General features: G+C 46.2%; 1 protein-coding gene across 5 annotated transcripts in view; it reads right to left on the bottom strand.

The window, feature by feature from the left end:
• Positions 1-11,960: 11,960 nt before the first annotated feature.
• Positions 11,961-18,390, bottom strand: part of ADK (adenosine kinase) — a 569,255-nt gene continuing 562,825 nt past the window's right edge. For all 5 annotated transcript variants that reach the window (XM_073581043.1, XM_073581046.1, XM_073581045.1 and 2 more), the window contains one exon: positions 11,961-13,182. In XM_073581043.1, the coding sequence (XP_073437144.1) occupies positions 13,058-13,182 (125 nt within the window). In that variant the 3' untranslated portion in view covers positions 11,961-13,057. The remainder of the gene's footprint in view (positions 13,183-18,390) is intronic.

Here is an 18,390-nt window from a genome sequence, read left to right as displayed (position 1 = left end):
TTGGTTATATGCAGTCCACAGGAGTGTGTGCTCATTAACTACATCAGTGAGTACATAGATGCCAGTTCAGGGGTTTAATATGTGCTTAATATATTCATGGTGCTGTGAATAGTTCTCTTTCCAAACCAGTTAGGCATTTTGATTTTTCATGTTTAATGCCCTTTTTCATTTGTTTGTTTTAGAGACTGTTCCTCATTAGACACTTTATAGTGCTCATTCATACATTGTCTGTGGGGTCTGTTGATGTGGGAGGTTTATCATATTATTATTTCATGATTTGACTTACCACTTTTCCACATGTTTTTATGGAGTCTGTGTTATTCCATGTCTGTGTTGGATGTATTCAATAAACTTCATACATTTTTTACTCATACATGTGGTGTTCCCTATTCATAGGCTGGTCGCTTTGTTCTTTTTTCTATCAATAGTAAAAGATAGAATGTTAAAATGCTGAAAAAATAAAAAATTGGGGTATATTTACCTTCCGGCGTCCCGCGCTGCCATCCCGGGCCTCAGCGTTCCCAGTAATGCCTTGCGAGACCTGTGATGACGTAGTCTAGCGTTGCTATAGCGACCTCGCGAGATCGCTAGAGTCACGCGAGACTACGTCATCACAGGGCCTTGCCGCAAGGCATTACTGGGAATGCTAGGCCGGGAATGCAGCGCGGGACGCCGGAAGGTAAATATACCCCGATTTTTATTTTTTTTTACAGGGGTATGGTACCCAGGGCCTGGAGGACCGTTTCCTCTCCTCCACACCGTGGGTACCAACCGCACATGAGACGCTTAACTTCCCGCATGGTGGGCATAGCCACATGCGGGAAGTAAGCGATTCTCATGCATTCCTATGGATGCGAAATCATGGCAATTCTTTGCGATTCCGCACAAAAGAATGAGGATGCTGCGATTTTTTCCGCGATGCGATTCCGCAGCGAAAAAAAGTGCAGCATTAGCACAGCATGTGCGGAATGCCATAGGAATGCATGGGGGGCGTTCTGTACACGATTTTTAAACGTTTTCGCGCCAAAAACGCTTAAAAATCGCTACATGGGCACACAGCCTTAGGGTCCACGTTTGGCTTTTCTGTAGAGATGAGAGCCCGCCTAACTTACTGGTGCATGTCTCCAGAAGCACAAGCTGGGAATAATGTATGGGCACTACACTGGCAGGTGTGCAATTTTCACTCTGTAACATCCACTGCTGCTTGTTTCTGGAAAGCACACATGGAGTCAAAATCGTCACTACACCTCTAGGTAAATTCCTAGAGGGGTATAATTTTCAAAATGTTGTCACTTTAGGGGGGATTCTGCTCTTCTGTAACTTATTTAGAAAAAAGGAGAACCATGAGTTTTTATAAAAATCTTACACCAAATATTTATTAACCCATTAGAAAAATACAAAGTGACATGAATAAAAGTGCAACTAACGACACCAAAATGGTGGCACTCAGCGTTGTGTACAACCATGATTCCTCATTAATATGTGTATATTCTTCCAATGGCAAGATATACCCTCTCAGTTTAGGCCCATCTATCCGTGAAACCATATCTTTTACTAAGGTTGAAAAATTGTCAGTTTTTTTTCTAGATAATTCTATTATACAAGTTCATGTAGCTCAAAAGACATGGTTGCCGGTTTAAGCCCCAAAGAGACATACCATATTCTCATTAAAAGCCATCATGTAAGCATAAATATTTAGTCTGGGATAATCTTACCAAGTACTGAGGCACAGCTTACTGAAAAAAACCCTTGCTAAAATATAACTTTTATTAAGTTTTAGAATAAAAGACACAGTCTTACTACCCACTCAGTGAAGGTGCAAATGTGCATAAAAAAAGGTACAAAGAAAAATATAGATCACTCTAGTGGATGAAAAAAAAGAGCCTAAAGAATAAATAAAGGTTGTAATGATCTACCTTGTTAGGCTACCAATATTACCAGCACATAGTTAATTTGGGTAATACATATCTCAGGCTACTAAAAGAAACAAAAACATGGATTTTTGTGAGTACTCACCGTAAAATCCTTTTCTCCGAGACGCTCATTGGGGGACACAGAGACTGTGGGGTGTGTGCTTCTGCCGTCTGGAGGCTGACACTAAGTATACAAAAAAAAGAGTTAGCTCCTCCTCCGCCGCATACACCCTCGCCCCCAGACCGGGCGTAACTCAGTTTAGTGCATAAGCAGTAGGAGAACGCGCCTTAAACTCAGGCAAGAAATTATACGTCTGGAAAAGGGACCACCCTGATCCTTACATAAGGATTTGTATAACTCAAAAATAAGCAAAAACCAACTGGCTAGTAGGGTGGGTGCTGTGTCCCCCAATGAGCGTCTCGGAGAAAAGGATTTTACGGTGAGTACTCACAAAAATCCATGTTTCTCCTTCGTCTCATTGGGGGAAACAGAGACTGTGGGACGTTCTAAAGCAGTCCCTGGGCGGGATCTTAGCTCACCCAATCCATGCTATTTTGCGCCCCTGATTAGAGGTGCGCAACTGCTGCCTGGAGAATCTTTCTTCCCAGGCTTGCATCCGCGGATGCCTGGGTATGTACGTTATAATGTTTGACAAACGTATGCAAACTGGACCAGGTAGCTGCTTTGCACACCTGCTCCGCTGAAGCCTGGTGTCGCAGTGCCCATGAGGCATCCCAGCCGGAACCGGCGTGCCACTGATTTGATAAGATTCTTGGACCGTCAGGCGAACCCATCTGGCCAAAGTCGCTCTGGAGGCAGCAAGCCCCTTCCGCCGCCCTTCTGGAATCACGAATAGAGAGTCTGGCGGAAAGGCGCTGTCCTTGTCACATACCTCCTAAGGGCTCTTACCAGATCCAGGGTGTGCAATGCCTTTTCTACCCTGTGCACCGGTGCCGGGCAAAATGAGGGTAAGACAATGTCTTCGTTGATATGGAATGCCGAGACAACCTTCGGCAAGAAGGGAGGAGCTGGCCTTAAAACTACCTTATCCTTATAAAAAGTCAGGAACGGCGGTTTACAAGATAGAGCCGCCAATTCCGAAACCCGCCTAATAGACGTTATAGCAACCAGAAAAACGACCTTTCTGGACAAGTAAGGTAAGGAGACTTCTTGCAATGATTCGAAAGGAGCCTCCTGAAGGGCCCTGAGCACTAAGTTCAGGTCCCATGATTCCGTCGGCGCCTTATAGGGGGGGTACTAAATGTGCGACCCCCTGCATAAACGTCCTAACCTGCCAGACCGAAGCGACCTTTCGTTGGAACAGCACCGACAGGGCCGAGATTTGCGTTCTGAGCGAACTCGGAGCCAATCCTGCGTCCAGCCCTGCCTGCAGAAAAGCCAGTACGTTGGGGATCGAAAAAACCAGAGGAGCCACTCCGCGATCCCTACACCAACGGAAAAAAACTTCCCAAGTCCGATGATATACTCTCGCCGAGGAAGGCTTTCGGGCACTCACCATCGTGGCCACCACATCGCGACTGAATCCTGCCTGTGTTAACAGCCAAGATTCAATGGCCACGCCGTCAAACACAGGGCCCCTAAATTCGGATGGTAGATCGGCCCCTGGGACAGCAAGTCCGGCCGATCTGGGAGACGCCAGGGTACGTCCACCACTAGTTGAACCAGATCTGCATACCAGGCCCGCCGAGGCCAGTCTGGGGCCAGCAGAATTGCTGGAACCTTCTCTCTCCTTATCTTTCTGATGACTCTTGGAAGCAGAGGTAGCGGGGGGAACAAGTACGGGAGACGAAACTGGCTCCACGGGAGCACCAGAGCGTCTGCTGCGATTGCCTGCGGGTCGAGGGATCGAGTGACGAACCTTTGTACTTTGGCGTTCTCTCTGGATGCCATAAGGTCCACGTCTGGTGTCCCCCACCGTTGGCAGATCTGTTGAAAAACCTCGGGGTGCAGGGACCATTCCCCTGCCGCGACCCCCTGTCGGCTGAGAAAATCTGCCGCCCAGTTTTCGCCTCCCGGAATGTGCACCGCTGAAATTACCACGTGGTTTTTCTTGGCCCAACGTAGTACCAGCCCAACCTCGCGCATGGCTGCTTGGCTGCGCGTGCCCCCTTGATGGTTCACATACGCTACTGCTGTGGCATTGTCCGATTGAATGCGCACCGGCCGGTGTCTCAGCAAACGCTGAAAATGTTGCAGGGCTAATCGTATCGCTCGTATCTCCAGAATGTTGATCGGGAGAATTACCTCCAGAATGGACCACCGCCCCTGGGCTGTGTGACTCTGGAAAACTGCTCCCCAGCCCTGCAGGCTTGCATCGGTCGTCACCACCAACCACTGTTCCGGGGGAAAGGGTTTCCCCTGGACCAGAGACGAGTCGCGAGTCCACCATCGGAGTGATCGTCGGACCGGCGGAGACAAATTGCACCGATGACTGAGAGATAGCAGCCTTCGGTCCCATGCTGACAAGAGCGCATGCTGAAGCGGACGGAGATGGAACTGGGCAAACGGGATTGCCTCCATCGCCGCCACCATTCTGCCCAACACACTCATGCCGTACCGGATGGATCTGGAGCCCGGCTGTAGAAGGTTCCGTACCCCCTGTTTGATCCTTCGCGCCTTGTCCTGAGGGAGGATCACCAGCCCCTGGGAGGTGTTGAAAACCATGCCTAGGAATACGATTCTCTGGGCTGGAACCAAGGACGACTTGTTCCGATTGATCAACCAGCCTAGACGGGCCAGGGTATCCAGCGTGATACTGACATTCTCTTGGCACGCCTGAAACGACGGCCCCTTTACCAAAAGGTCGTCCAGGTAAGGTAGTACCGTTATGCCCCGAGCATGCAGGATGGCCATAACCACCGCCATTATCTTTGTAAAGACTCTGGGGGCAGTGGCCAGACCGAAGGGCAGAGCAACAAATTGGAAATGTCGCCCTCCGATCGCAAAACGCAGGAACCTCTGGTGTGGAGGAAAAATCGGAATGTGTAGATATGCATCCTGCACATCGATCGAGGCTAGGAACTCCCCTGGATCCATGGCTGCAATGACCGAGCGGAGGGATTCCATCCGGAACTGTCTGACCCTGATGAATTTGTTCAGGATCTTTAGATCCAGAACTGGCCTTACTGTCCCGTCCTTTTTGGGGACCGAAAACAGGTTGGAGTAAAAACCTTGCGTCTCTTCGCTTTCCGGCACTGGGACAATGACCCCGTTGCGCTGTAGCGTCATTATGGCCTGTAACAAACCTTCCGCCTGCGATTCTGTTCCGGAAAGCCGGGAACGGAAGAATCGTCGTGGCGGGAGTCCGACAAACTCTATCTTGTACCCGGACGATATCAATTCTGCCACCCAAGCGTCGCGTGCCACTGCGACCCAAACGTGGCTGAACCTTAGTAGGCGTCCGCCCACTGTCGTCCGTAGGTACAAAACGCCTCGAGTCATTTTGCTGGAGGCTTTTGGGATCTGGTCCCCCTCGTTCTGGGCAAACGGCCTCGGCCTCTACCCAGCGGATTGGCCCTGTAAGAAGATTGCCTTTCCTTAATCTGACCATCGTTCGCGGAGGTGGATGCCCTGGCCGAAGTCCCCCTCCAGGGGCTACGAAAGGGCCGAAAACGCCTCTGCGTCTGCCTGAATGCTGGCCAAGTCCTCTGCTGCGGGAGGAAACTACTCCTCCCCCCTGTGGCTTCTGAGATAAGCTTGCCTTGAAAAGGCAATGAGGTCAAGGATTTTTTTAGAGATAGAATCCGCTTTCCACAATCTCAGCCATAATGCTTGCCTAACGGCGATCGCATTTGTTGCTGCCACAGCAGAACACTCGGCCGCGTCCAGAGGCGCGCTGATGAGATAATCACTTGCCCCTGATATCTGATTTGTCACCTACAAGACCTCCGCGGGCAGATCCCTGTCTTGGAGGGCCTTATGCAGAGCGTCTGCCCATGAAACCATGGCCTTAGCCACCCAAGTAGCCGCAAAGGAGGGGGCCAGAGCCGACCCTGCTGCCTCATACACCGAGCGGGCAAGCCCCTCTATGAGGCGATCAGTTGGGTCCTTGATAGAAGAACCGCTGGGTATCGACAATAGCGATCTTGATGCCAAACGTGATACCGGTGGGTCCACTACTGGCGACTCCACCCATCCTTTATGGAGTTCAGGAGGAAACGGATACTTTGCTTGCAGCGCTTTTTGCATTGCAAAACGCTTATCCGGGTGTTCCCTATGTTTCTGGACTAGATCCTCGAACTCCGGATGCGTGGCAAACTTTCTATGCGGTCGCCTGGTCTTCTTGAAGGAGACCTTGTGACCTGAGGCCGTGGACACATCGTCCTCGATCTCTAATGTATGGTTGACTGCCTCAATGAGGCTGTCCACCGAGTCTTGATATCCCAGGCTTTCTGGATTCCAGGCCTCCTCCTCCTCCTCGCCCTCATCCTGCTCACTTCCTGAGCTCGGCGACGGGGAAGGAGATACCCTAATACCCGCCGCCGAAGCCCCAGAGGGCCTGGCCGACGGGGGACGAGCTCTCTTGCCATGAGCTTGTCTGGTGCTGGAGCGGCCCCTAACGGACGGAGGGTCCTGAGACGTGGACGAGCTGTCTTCCGCTGGCAGACCACCATCCTTGTCCCTGCCCGGGCCTCGAAGAGACTCAACTGCCCTTGTAAGGGACATCATAGAGTGTGATAAAGACACCGCCCATTCTGGGGGGTCCTGACCCCTGGGCTCTGCAACAATGGGGGGCTCTTGGGCTTGCTCCGACTCGCAGGCTTCACAAAATTTACCCGGCTGCGCCTTAGGCAGCCTGACCCCACAGGAAACGCAAACAGCATATAGGAAAGAGTGAGCTTTCCCTTTGCCAGACATATTGCGAGGTAGGGTAGGAGGAGGAGGGTAACCCCTTCCTTGACTACCAGTGCGGCACTCAAAACGGGGTTGCACTCACCCACCGGTACGTCCCACCTTGCGTCTCTTCCACGGGGCGTGCGGCGTTACTCGCCGGGGACACTTGCGGTACACTCTGGGAGAGAGGCGGCGGGGCTTCCGGCCGCACTCCGGCGAGGAAATGCAAGGAGGGGGAGGGGGGGCGGGAGCTCTTCGGTAACTGTGCGCGCCCGCCGTTCTCCGCCCCCCGTACCGGAAGTTAGTGGGCGGGGCTTCCGGCTACCCCGGAAGTCGGCGGGCGGGGCCTCGCGCGGAACTCACGGACCTCCCCATACAGCGGGGGCCGCGGCCGCCCGCGGGGCTCCTGGCCGCACTCCGCGTGCGGCGTTACCCGCCGGGGGCAGCGCCGGGTGAGAGGCGGACTACCTGGTCCCGGTCTTCCTATTAACAAAGGTGAGCCGGGCCGCCGTGGGGGCTCTCTTGAGGTGCTCTCAACCCCATCCCTGGCAGGGAGGGGGAGGCTACTGGTACCGGGACGCTTCGATCCCTTGGCTCACCTGCGCCTCCAACTCCACCCCTGGTCTCACTACCTAGGGGTGGTAGGGGCATTAATGAATTCCCACGCTGCAGGAGAGGAACAACGTGGAGGATCGCTCACACGTGCTCGCCCGTTGGGGTTTATGGGGAAACCGCATCCTCTTATCAGGATGCGTTGCCGCCTCTTTAAAACATAACAAAGAAAAATGGTTGTCTGGGGAAAAGTCCCAGATGTGTCCCTCGGTGCGGGAGAGGAAACACGTGGAGGGCTACTCACACGTGGTCGCCCGTTGATGATTTGGGGAGATCGGACCCTCTCTATAGGATCCGTCGCCCCTATCTTATCTTCATAGAAAGAGAGAAAAAAAAAAAAATCTAGTCTGGAGCTCCAGACTGCGTGTGCCTCCATCAGACACTAAGCAAAAAACTGAGTTACGCCCGGTCTGGGGGCGAGGGTGTATGCGGCGGAGGAGGAGCTAACTCTTTTTTTTGTATACTTAGTGTCAGCCTCCAGACGGCAGAAGCACACACCCCACAGTCTCTGTGTCCCCCAATGAGACGAAGGAGAAATACAAAAATAAGCCCCATTGCACTAAGCCTCAAATTATAAATAAGGTCCTCAAAAATCAGGGTATCTGAAAAAGAGCTAATACTCCAACAGGGTCAAAAATATATCATAGCAGTGAAAAAATTGTGTAATAGGAATCACCAATGTCACTCAGCCGATGTGCAGAAATGCGTGACCTGACCCTATATGTAATACTATCTGTGGCCAGCCGCACTGTGCACACGTGACCCAGTCAGGCTCCACCGCACACATGAGCAGGAGCACGGCCGTTGCCATAGCTCCCAGTCGAGCGCCCGGGACGCCGTGTTACTGGATGATGCCGGGCAGTAGCAGGAGGCAAGCAGTCACATGAGCTCTACAACCAAATCAGCATAAGAGACTACATAGCCATCTCATAATGTCTCTGCATTGCGGATAAAATGAGATATCAACTCCAGTGAGGTCCGTCAGCATTATCATCGTCCAGTTTAATTTCATGCCCACTGTTTATTCTATCCTCATATCCGCAGGATCAAATTCAGGCACAGAGTCTTCATAATCTTATAGTCTTTGTCACATATTATGGAATATAATAGGGATCAGGGATGTAACTTATGGAAACCCATTATACCACAAGAGACTGAAAATAGAATACAAACCATATTAAAAACTTATAACACATGCAGCCAGTTAAAAAGATATTATTGGAGGGGGTTACAAATTATGGTCATTCTCATGATCTCTTCACCTCTACACAAGAAAGGCGCAAAGGTCAAGGACTCGTAAGCCATTAGGATTTACTGCTTGGCTTGGTTGTGTACTGATTTTGCATGAATCAAAGCATTAAACGCAGTTGTCTTTCGAAATAAGTCAGATTTATATTTAAAAAGTTTAATTTCCACACAGCCATAAAATCCTCGAGCTGCCGCACAGTTTCCACGCCAAAAAAATAAAATATCTATATAACGTAGCCAGCAAAGCACATGGTCAAAGGTGTCTGCCCCGCATCACCAAAAACCAACCTCTCCCAAAACCCCAGAAAGAGGTTGGCATACGCCAGCGCGCAGGCCGCGCCACGTTTTTGATGGTAAAAATGATCTTTAAAAGTAAAAAAATTATGCATCAAAGTGTACTGCAGCAGCTCGAGGATAAGCTCACACAAAGGGCCGTCCAGGTCTGAGGCCTCAAGGAAGAAGCGGACAGCCTGCAAACCATCAGTGTGGTTAATGCAGGTGTACAGCGTCTCAACATCTGCTGTCATCAATAATGTCCCTGTCTCGACAAAGATGCCATCAACCCTTGTTAGGAAATCCGTCGTGTCTTTAATATATGAAGGTAAAGTTTCTACTAATGCCTTAAGATAAAAATTAATACATTTTCATATTGGGTCACACAGACCGCCCATGCCAGACATGATCGGACGTCCCGGTGGGTTGATGGCGTCCTTGTGAATTTTTGGAAGTAAATAAAAGGTGGGGACTTTGGGAAACTGAACAGTTAGGCCCTCCAAAACCCTTTTATTAATTTTTCCTCGATCAAATGCTTTTTCGAGGCTCAATTGGAGTTGTGCTGAGAAAGAGGCCATCAGGTTATAGGTTAATTTGGCATAAATGTGATTATCACATAACTGCTGAAATGCCTCCAGTTCGTCTGCTCAAACTGTCAGAAACAGACTCCATGAGGGTGGTATGAGGGCCCGACGTCCACAAGTGGGTCTGACATTGTGCAGAGCGATTGGCATTTGTCAGAGAACACGAAGATTGGCAGATTCGACATTGGTGCCCTGTGTTCTTCACGGATGAGAGCAGATTCACACTGAGCAGATGTGACAGACGTGACAGAGTCTGGTAATGCCATGGAGAATGTTCTGCTGCCTGCAACACCCTCCAGCATGACCGATTTTGCAGTGGGTCAGTAATGGTGTGGGGAGGCATTTCTTTGGAGGGTCACACAGCCATCCATGTGCTATCCAGAGGTACCCTGACTGCCATTAGTACTGGGATGAGATCCTCAAACCCATTGTGAGACCAATCCAGTGGGTCCTGGGTTCCTTCTGATACATGATAATGTTTGGCCTCATGGGGCTGAAGTGTGTCAGTAGTTAATGTATGATGAAGGCATTGATGCTATGGACTGGCCTGCCTGCTCCCCAGACCTGAATCCAATCGAGCACATCTGGGACATCATGTCTGGTTCCATCCACCAATGCCATGTTGCACCAAAGACTGTCCAGGAGGTGACTGATGCTTTAATCCAGATCTGGGAGGAAATCACTCAGAACACCCGCTACCTCATCAGGAACATGAGCAGGCATTGTAGGGAGGTCATACAGGCACGTGGTGGCCACATACACTACTGAGCATCATTTCCTTATATTGAGGCATTTCACTGTAGTTGAATCAGCCTGTAATTTGATTTTCCACTTTGATTTTGAGTATCATTCCAAATCCAGACCTCTATGGGATATTAATTTTGATTTACATTCATCATTTTTATGTTTTATTGTTCTCAACACATTTAATGTGCAGATTTGCAACAAGAATATTTCATTCAGTTATATCTAGGATGTGGGATTTTAGTGTTCCCTTTATTTTTTTTGAGCAGCGTATATCTATCTATATAGTTAGAAAAAAGATGGAACAGCACATGTAATCAAGTGGGTGCACAGGCCTCCCAGCAACTAATCCATATATTTGACAAATATACAGGAATAAAAAATGGGAAGCAGCACTCCAGATTTAGCAAAAATATAAGAGTGGAGTAAGCATTTTTAAAAATTGTGACCTGGTTGTGGTCTCTCTGGCCGAAATGTATGCTATTATGCTGGATCTATTACTGTGCTGAAGTGGTCACACACTGGGTTACTAAACTATTCTTTGGGTTTGGACTTGAAGCACTGTCACTATTATGGTCCATATATTGGTATGAACGTGGGAATGGTGCGCACTCAGGTCTGGAAAAAATAGGTGCAGGTGAATGAGACCACTGGGGCATTGTATATATTGGTATGGTCCGAGTGCTGTGTGACTTTTTTTCTCGCACCCATTGACTTCTATTGCGGGATGCAATCCTATTTCTGATTACAATTGCAGCATCCAGTCCGATCGTGAACCGATCTGAAAAAAAAAAAACACCGCAGATGAACACACAATCATAGAATAACATTGGTCCGACTTCAATCCGATTTTTTTATTGGATTGTATTTGTCCAATTTCATCGCAAGTGGGAATGAGCCCTTAGAAACACTTCTAGCTGCACACATTAAATACTATGGATACATATGCGATGTGGTCATTATATAACTATTGTGTGGAAATATAAACGGATTTTCTGTTTTCCTAGCATGAAACTGTTTTATCGAGCCCAGGATAGGCTGGCACTAGTATGGTGCTCTTCACTGAACATTATCGAAGAAGCATATGTTAGATCAGGGTCTCAAACTCGGCAGAGTAAATGGGCCGCACGTAAAAAATTTTTTTTTAGCTGGGAGGCCGCATTCCTTTCAAACTTGATACACCTCGTACACACGCGGCTCCGCTCCGTACACCTCGTACACAAGCAGCTCCTCTCTGTACACCTTGTACACACACAGCTCCGCTCCATACATTTCATACACACATGGCTCTTCTACATCCACCCTGTAAACCCCTTCTGACCCCACACAAACTTACCTTCATCCAGCACCATGACAACCAGCACAGACAGCAGCGTCCTGCATACAGAGGCCCATGATCATGGGACCCCTGACTCCTCCCCCTCCTGTGACCTCATCCCAGGACCTGTGCAGTGTGCACACAGAACAGCCATCGCGCGCTCCTGAATGTGCGCCTTCCACCTGCCTCAGGGAGTGAGACATGTGGTGAACCGCGGGCCGCAGATGCCTCAGGGGCTGCATGCGGCCCGTGTGTTTGAGACCTCTGTTACATCATCAAAAATAAAATTGAGACATATCCCCTCTATTTTTTGTTTCTACATTTAATCCCGACTCAGACAATTTTAACAAAATACTAACTCCTGCAGAATTTACAAATGTCATGTAAAAAAAAAAAAAGCCAAGAAGGAGAAATTATATAAGTAATTTCTGTTTATTTGTCAGTATCAAATTACACATTGTATTACAGAGACTGTGCCAACATCACATACTAATAAAAAGGGAACGGGGAGGAAAAGAGAAAAAAGCTTTAGTCAAGGTTGTTAATAAACTGTGCGTTTTTATCCAAACAATGCAATAGAGAATGGCACCCGCTCAAAGCCGGTGTTACATCCATCAACCATGCTGGGATTTAAAATACATTTTGGCATACCATGTTTAATAAATCAAGACAATCCTGCTTGAATAATTCTGTACCTGATTCTGACAGTATTTACACCATCATTAAATAAGGAGAATATGACATAAATCATCCGTAGCTTACAATGAGGACACTGATGAAAGAAAATGATTGTATTAGAAAAATAGTCTAAGCTCTGCATTGTTCACCATGTCTTCACAGACTGGGCCATTCAGCACCAGAACAAAATCCATCCGATTTGGGAGATGGTGGTAGAAGATGCCAATTCTGCACTGAATATATGGGAACTGTAAATGCCGTTCATCAGTGTTATTGATCCTATGGTAATTTTCTGAAAGAATTAGCAATGCAAAACTGGGATGATGTTATGGAAAAATCTGGCTTCATGTTATCTGTTTAAGCTGTTTTACCACCACAGGATATGTCAAAGTTCTGTTAGGTGGGCATTATCATACAGCAGGAAAACTGGGGTCCCATGATCCCACTTTTGGAAACCAAGGTGCTGCTACAAATGTGAGTGATGCAAAACCAACTCTCCTTTCATGTGGGGGGTCCCAGGGGGGGCAACTCCAACTTACATTTATGGCATGTGCAAAAGATAAACTAAACAGATCTCATCTGAAACATCCTTTGAAATATTGAAGGTCAATTTATGTTTTTTTTTTTGTTTTGTTTTTTAACTTTTCCCTCCCCGAATACTGGAGAAGAGGCAATGGTGCAGAGGTAGAGCGGTATGGGGGGGAGAGGACATAGTACAATTTACTTGAGGTTACAGACAAAAAACAATACAAGTTTCCTTTATCGGTCTGTGAAAAGGAGATGGTGGAAGTAGGGACTTCAGGGCATGTGGCTCATGGGTTTCTCCCTTTATTTATTTGAAGTCTGGTTTTTCTGGGAAAGTACAACCAGCCCGTTTGATGACTACATTAGCAGAATAATGGCCGGCTCTAATGCACTCCTCCGTGGGTTTGTCTGACACCAACTGAGAGAGGAAACCTGTAAAGAAAACAATAGGTACATAAGTTATCCTTTAGTATTGACGCTCATGGTACTGCAATAGTCTGAGTTTACATCACAAAAACAATAAAAAAAAACATGGAGGTGTGTTAGCAGTAACAAAGTGTTTTAATATATCTAAAAAAAAACAGAAAAGGATATCGTGAAAGACGATAAAGGGAACCTGAAAATTCTGCATGTTAATAGCGCTGTGAACTTGCCCGACGCTGGCACTTTTTTGCTGAGAGGAAATTATCTTTATCCCCCCCCCCCACAACGTTCCTATTTCAGTCACGGGGCGGCAACAGCGATGTTTCAGTCCCCGCTCTATGTATCTAGAGAGCAGTGGCTATAACAGCGCCCCCGCACTGACAGTCGGCCCTAATGCGGAGCCAGTGTCAGTCGGGTGCGGTTACAGCTGCCGCTCTCTACATACAGAGCGGTAATAAAAGGTGCCGTGACTGATACCGGAACACTGCCGGGAGAATAAAGTTAATTTCCTCCCTGCAGCTTTGGTCTAAGTATAAGTGATGGCATCGGGCAGTTTCACAACGCTATTAACTTGCAGATTAACCCCATATCTGCAGGTTCATAGAGTTTTCTCAGGTAGCAGGTTCCCTTTAAAAAAGTCCAAATCGAAAAATGACCAATTACACAATTAACTCAATAAAAATAATCAGATAAAATAATCACTACAAACAGGCAGATAGAATGATTAGAATGTTCTTAATTGATAATACAGCAAACTGATTGGTTCCTTCAGTTATTGTTCGTTCCCAGCTCTCATTTTCTTGCACAAGTAACAGATGCATGCCTGTTTATGGGAGGTATGGTGCTGAAGATAAGGTTTTATGTCGGCATGTACAACTAATGAGCAGATTATCTTTCAATTTTACACTGGGCAATAATAATTTGTGGTCTCCCGATCTAAAAGACTTAAGTCCAGATGTGTTTCTGCGTCGCCTTGTACATTAACCCCTTCACGTTGCAGACCATTTTAATTTTTGCGTTTGTTTTTTGCTCCCCTTCTTCCCAGAGGCATAACTTTATTTTTCCGTCAATAAGGCCATGGGAGGGTTTATTTTTGACGGGATAAGTTCTACTTTTGAACGTCACCATTGGCTTTACTATATCGTGTACTGGAAAACCTGAAAAAAAATCCAAGAGCAGATTTTTTTTTTTTTTTAACCATGTTCACCAAATGCTAAAACTGACCTGCCATTATGATTCTCCAGGTCATTACAAAATTGTAGATACCAAACATGTATAGGCTATTTTTTTTATTTAAGTAGTGAAAAAAAAATCCAAAATTTGTATAAAGGAAAAAACAAAAAACAATTGCGTCATTTTCCAAGACCTGTAGAGTCTCCGTTTTGTGTGATCTGGGGCTGGGTGGGGGCTTATTTTTTGTGTGCCGAGCTGACATTTTTATTGGCACCATTTTATTGTAGATACAATCTTTGATTGCCCGTTACTGCATTTTAATGCAATGTTTTGGCGACCAAAAAACTAATTCTGGCAGTTTTTTCCTTTTTTTTGCTACATTGTTTACCGATTGAGTTAATTTTTTGTATATCTTGATAGATTGGGCGATGCTGAACCTGGCGATACCAAATATGTGTATTTTTTAATCTTTTTTTTAATTATATTGAATAGGGAGTGTTTTGAACTTTTACATTTTTTTAAAAACATTTTTTTTTACTTTACACTTGCTTTAATAGTCTCCATGGGAGACTAGAAGCGGAGATCATCCGATCGTTTGTGCTACATAGAGCAGTTGCAGCGCTGTTCTGAGTAGCAGAAATGCTCACTTGCTATGAGCACCGACCTCTGGGCGGCGCTCACAGCAATCCAGCAATAACAACCAAAGGGGTCTGCTGCAGACCCCAGGTTGTCATGCCAACCAATTGGCGACCCGTGGTTTTGTAACACGGGCGCCAATGGGAGGGATTAGTGAGGCGCTTCTAGGGCGATCACAGCAAATGCTGTTGTCAGAGATTGACAGCGGTATTTAACAGGTTAACAGCCGCTGATGGATTGCGATTCCACCCGTGACTTAGTGGCACATGTCAGCTGTTCAAATCAGCTGACATGTGCCAGAAAAAATGTGAGCTCAGCGCCGTTGCCCACATCAAAGTGAGAGACACGACAAGCGTTGTACATGTACGGCACATGTCGTGAAGGGGCTTAACAACTTTTCCACAGCATAATTATCACCCTGCAAGATACCAAAATCCACAACATGCTCATAATTTGCTACGTGTGAATGGGGTTTGAAATCTCTTCCACATGCATTGTGCCAATACACCCCATTCTCTATGTTGAGTTCTAAACTTGATCTTAGTCAAGTTTCTACCCCTGAAGTTCTGCGGGTTTGGAACATTGCAGCGAGTTGCAGGTTGTATTGCAGCTAAGGGCAAGGCAGCTGTATTTAATTCATGTGATACAGTTATGGCCGAAAATGTTGGCACCCTTGAAACGGTTTCAGAAAATGAAGTATTTCTCCCAGAAAATTACTAAACTCCGATCAGAATAGTCAATCTAATTTTATCATACGTGAAACATTTGGACGTATGAAAGAGGCCTTGATGTGCATAAAATTCTTTCAGAACATTTTGTAGTACTGGTAAGGTTCATGTGCTGTGGATCCCCACCATTTACAAAGCGCTTTCTGTGCTGCATTCACACATCCATGTGTCTCAGACTGGTCACAGGTCTCCCAACCAAAACTCAGCGGCCTCATAGCCATATATAAGGCTGTCATGTCCTGGTAAGGAGATCCGAGGTCAGTCTGCACATCACAGTACGTACACACGAATACACATGGAAGTGTATATCCAGCCTTAGAGCACACATTTTCATTTGGGGTAATGCTCATATAAACAAGCAGAGAGTCTGTACACCACCCTGGCATGTTCTAGTACAGCATCACACCATGTGATGCTGAAAAGAAATATTCACCCATAGAAGCAAAGTGAGCATGCAAGGCTTTTTTCTGTTACAGATCCTTTAACCCCTTTACCTCCAAGGGTGGTTTGCACATTCATGACCGGGCCAATTTTTACAATTCTGACCACTGTCCCTTTATGAGGTAATAACTCTGAAACGCTTCCATGGATTCCGGTGATTCTGACACTGTTTTCTCGTGACATATTGTACTTCATGTTAGTGGTAAAATTTCATTGATATAACTTGCGTTTATTTGTGGAAAAAACAGACATTTGGTGAAAATTTTGAAAATGTCGCAATTTTCCAACTTTTTTTATGCCATTAAATCACAGAGATATGGCACACAAAAAACTTAAGTAACATTTCACATATGTTTACTTTACATCAGCACAATTTTGGAACCAAAATTTTTTTTTGTTAGGAAGTTATAAGGGTTAAAAGTTGACCAGCGATTTCTCATTTTTGCAACACCATTTAATTTTTACGGACCACATCACATTTGAAGTCACTTTGAGGAGTCTTTATGATAGAAAATACCCAAAAGTGACACCATTCTAAAAACTGCACCCCTCAAGGTGCTCAAAACCACATTCAAGAAGTTTATTAACCCTTCAGGTGCTTCACAGGAATTTTTTGAATGTTTAAAAAAAAAATGAACAAAAAAATTAATTCAGGTCCAATTTTTATATTTTACCAAGGGTAACAGGAGAAATTGGACTGCAAAAGTTATTGTGCAATTTGTCCTGAGTACGCTGATACCTGACATGTGGGGGGTAACCACTGTTTCGGCGCATGGCAGAGCTCAGAAGGGAAGGAGCGCCGTTTGACTTTTTCAATGCAAAATTGGCTGGAATTCAGATCGGACGCCATGTCACGTTTGGAAAGCCCCTGATGTGCCTAAACAGTGGAAACCCCCCACAAGTGATCCCATTTTGGAAACTAGACCCCCAAGGAACTTATCTAGATATGTGGTGAGAACTTTGAACCCACAAGGGCTTCACAGAAGTTTATAACGTACAGCCGTACAATTAAAAAATCATTTTTTTCACAAAAATGATCTTTTCACCCCCAATTTTTATTTTCCCAAGGGTAACAGGACCCTAAAAGTTATTGTGCATTTTTTCCTAAATACGCTGATACCCCATATGTGGGTGTAAACCACTATTTGGGCGCATGGCAGAGCTCGGAAGGGAAGCAGCGTCATTTGACTTTTTTGGCTGGAATTGAGATCGGACGCCATGTCGCGTTTAGAAAGCCCCTGATGTACCAAAACAGTGGAACCCCCCCACAAATGACACCATTTTGGAAACTAGACCCCCCCAAGGAACTTATCTAGATGTGTGGTGAGAACTTTGAACCTCCCAGGGCTTCACAGAAGTTTAGAACGCCCGGGCGTGAAAATAAAAAAAATCATTTTTTCCACAAACATGATCTTTTAATTCCCAATTTTTTTTATTTTCCCAAGGGTGAAAAAATTGGACCCCAAAAGTTGTCCAATTTGTCCTGAGTATGCCGATACTCCATATGTGGGAGAAAACTACTGTATGGGCACACGTCGGGGCTCGGAAGGGAAGTAGTGACGTTTTGGAATACAGACTTTGATGGAATGGTCTGCGGGTGTCATGTTGCCTTTGGAGAGTCCCTGATGTACCTAAACAGTGGAAACCCCCCACAAGTGACCCCATTTTGGAAACTAGACCCCCTAAGGAACTTATCTAGATGTGTGGTGAGAACTTTGAACCTCCCAGGGCTTCACAGAAGTTTATAACGCCCGGGCGTGAAAATAAAAAAAAATCATTTTTTCCACAAACATGATCTTTTAGTCCTCTATTTTTTTTATTTTCCCGAAGGTAACAGGAGAAATTGGACCCTAAAAGTTGTTGTCCAATTTGTCCTGAGTACGCTGATGCCCCATATGTGGGAGAAAACTACCATATGGGCACACGTCGGGACTCGGAAGAGAAGTAGTTAGGTTTTGGAATGCAGACTTTTAAATCAGATAAATTTTTATTGCATATCAAAATAAAAAACAAACATTCAATCTGTCAACAGTAGACATGTTATGAATTTTTCAATGTCTTCCCCATTCCTTTCCCCCACCCCCCCTTCCCTCTATAAAGCACATATATAATTATTCAAATAAAAATACACATACACGGTAATGCAGCATAGATCTTCTGAGGTCAGCACCTCTCCGCTCAGGGATTCCATATTGTTTCAAAGGTACCAGCCCTTTTCCTTTTAGAGTGTATACGCTTT

Source organism: Dendrobates tinctorius, unplaced genomic scaffold (assembly GCF_039654945.1).
Source record: "Dendrobates tinctorius isolate UK_male_01 unplaced genomic scaffold, ASM3965494v1 ptg000068l, whole genome shotgun sequence".
NCBI classification, from domain to species: domain Eukaryota; kingdom Metazoa; phylum Chordata; class Amphibia; order Anura; family Dendrobatidae; genus Dendrobates; species Dendrobates tinctorius.
The sequence above is the reverse complement of the archived record's forward strand: the minus strand, read 5'-3'. Positions and strand labels throughout refer to the sequence as shown.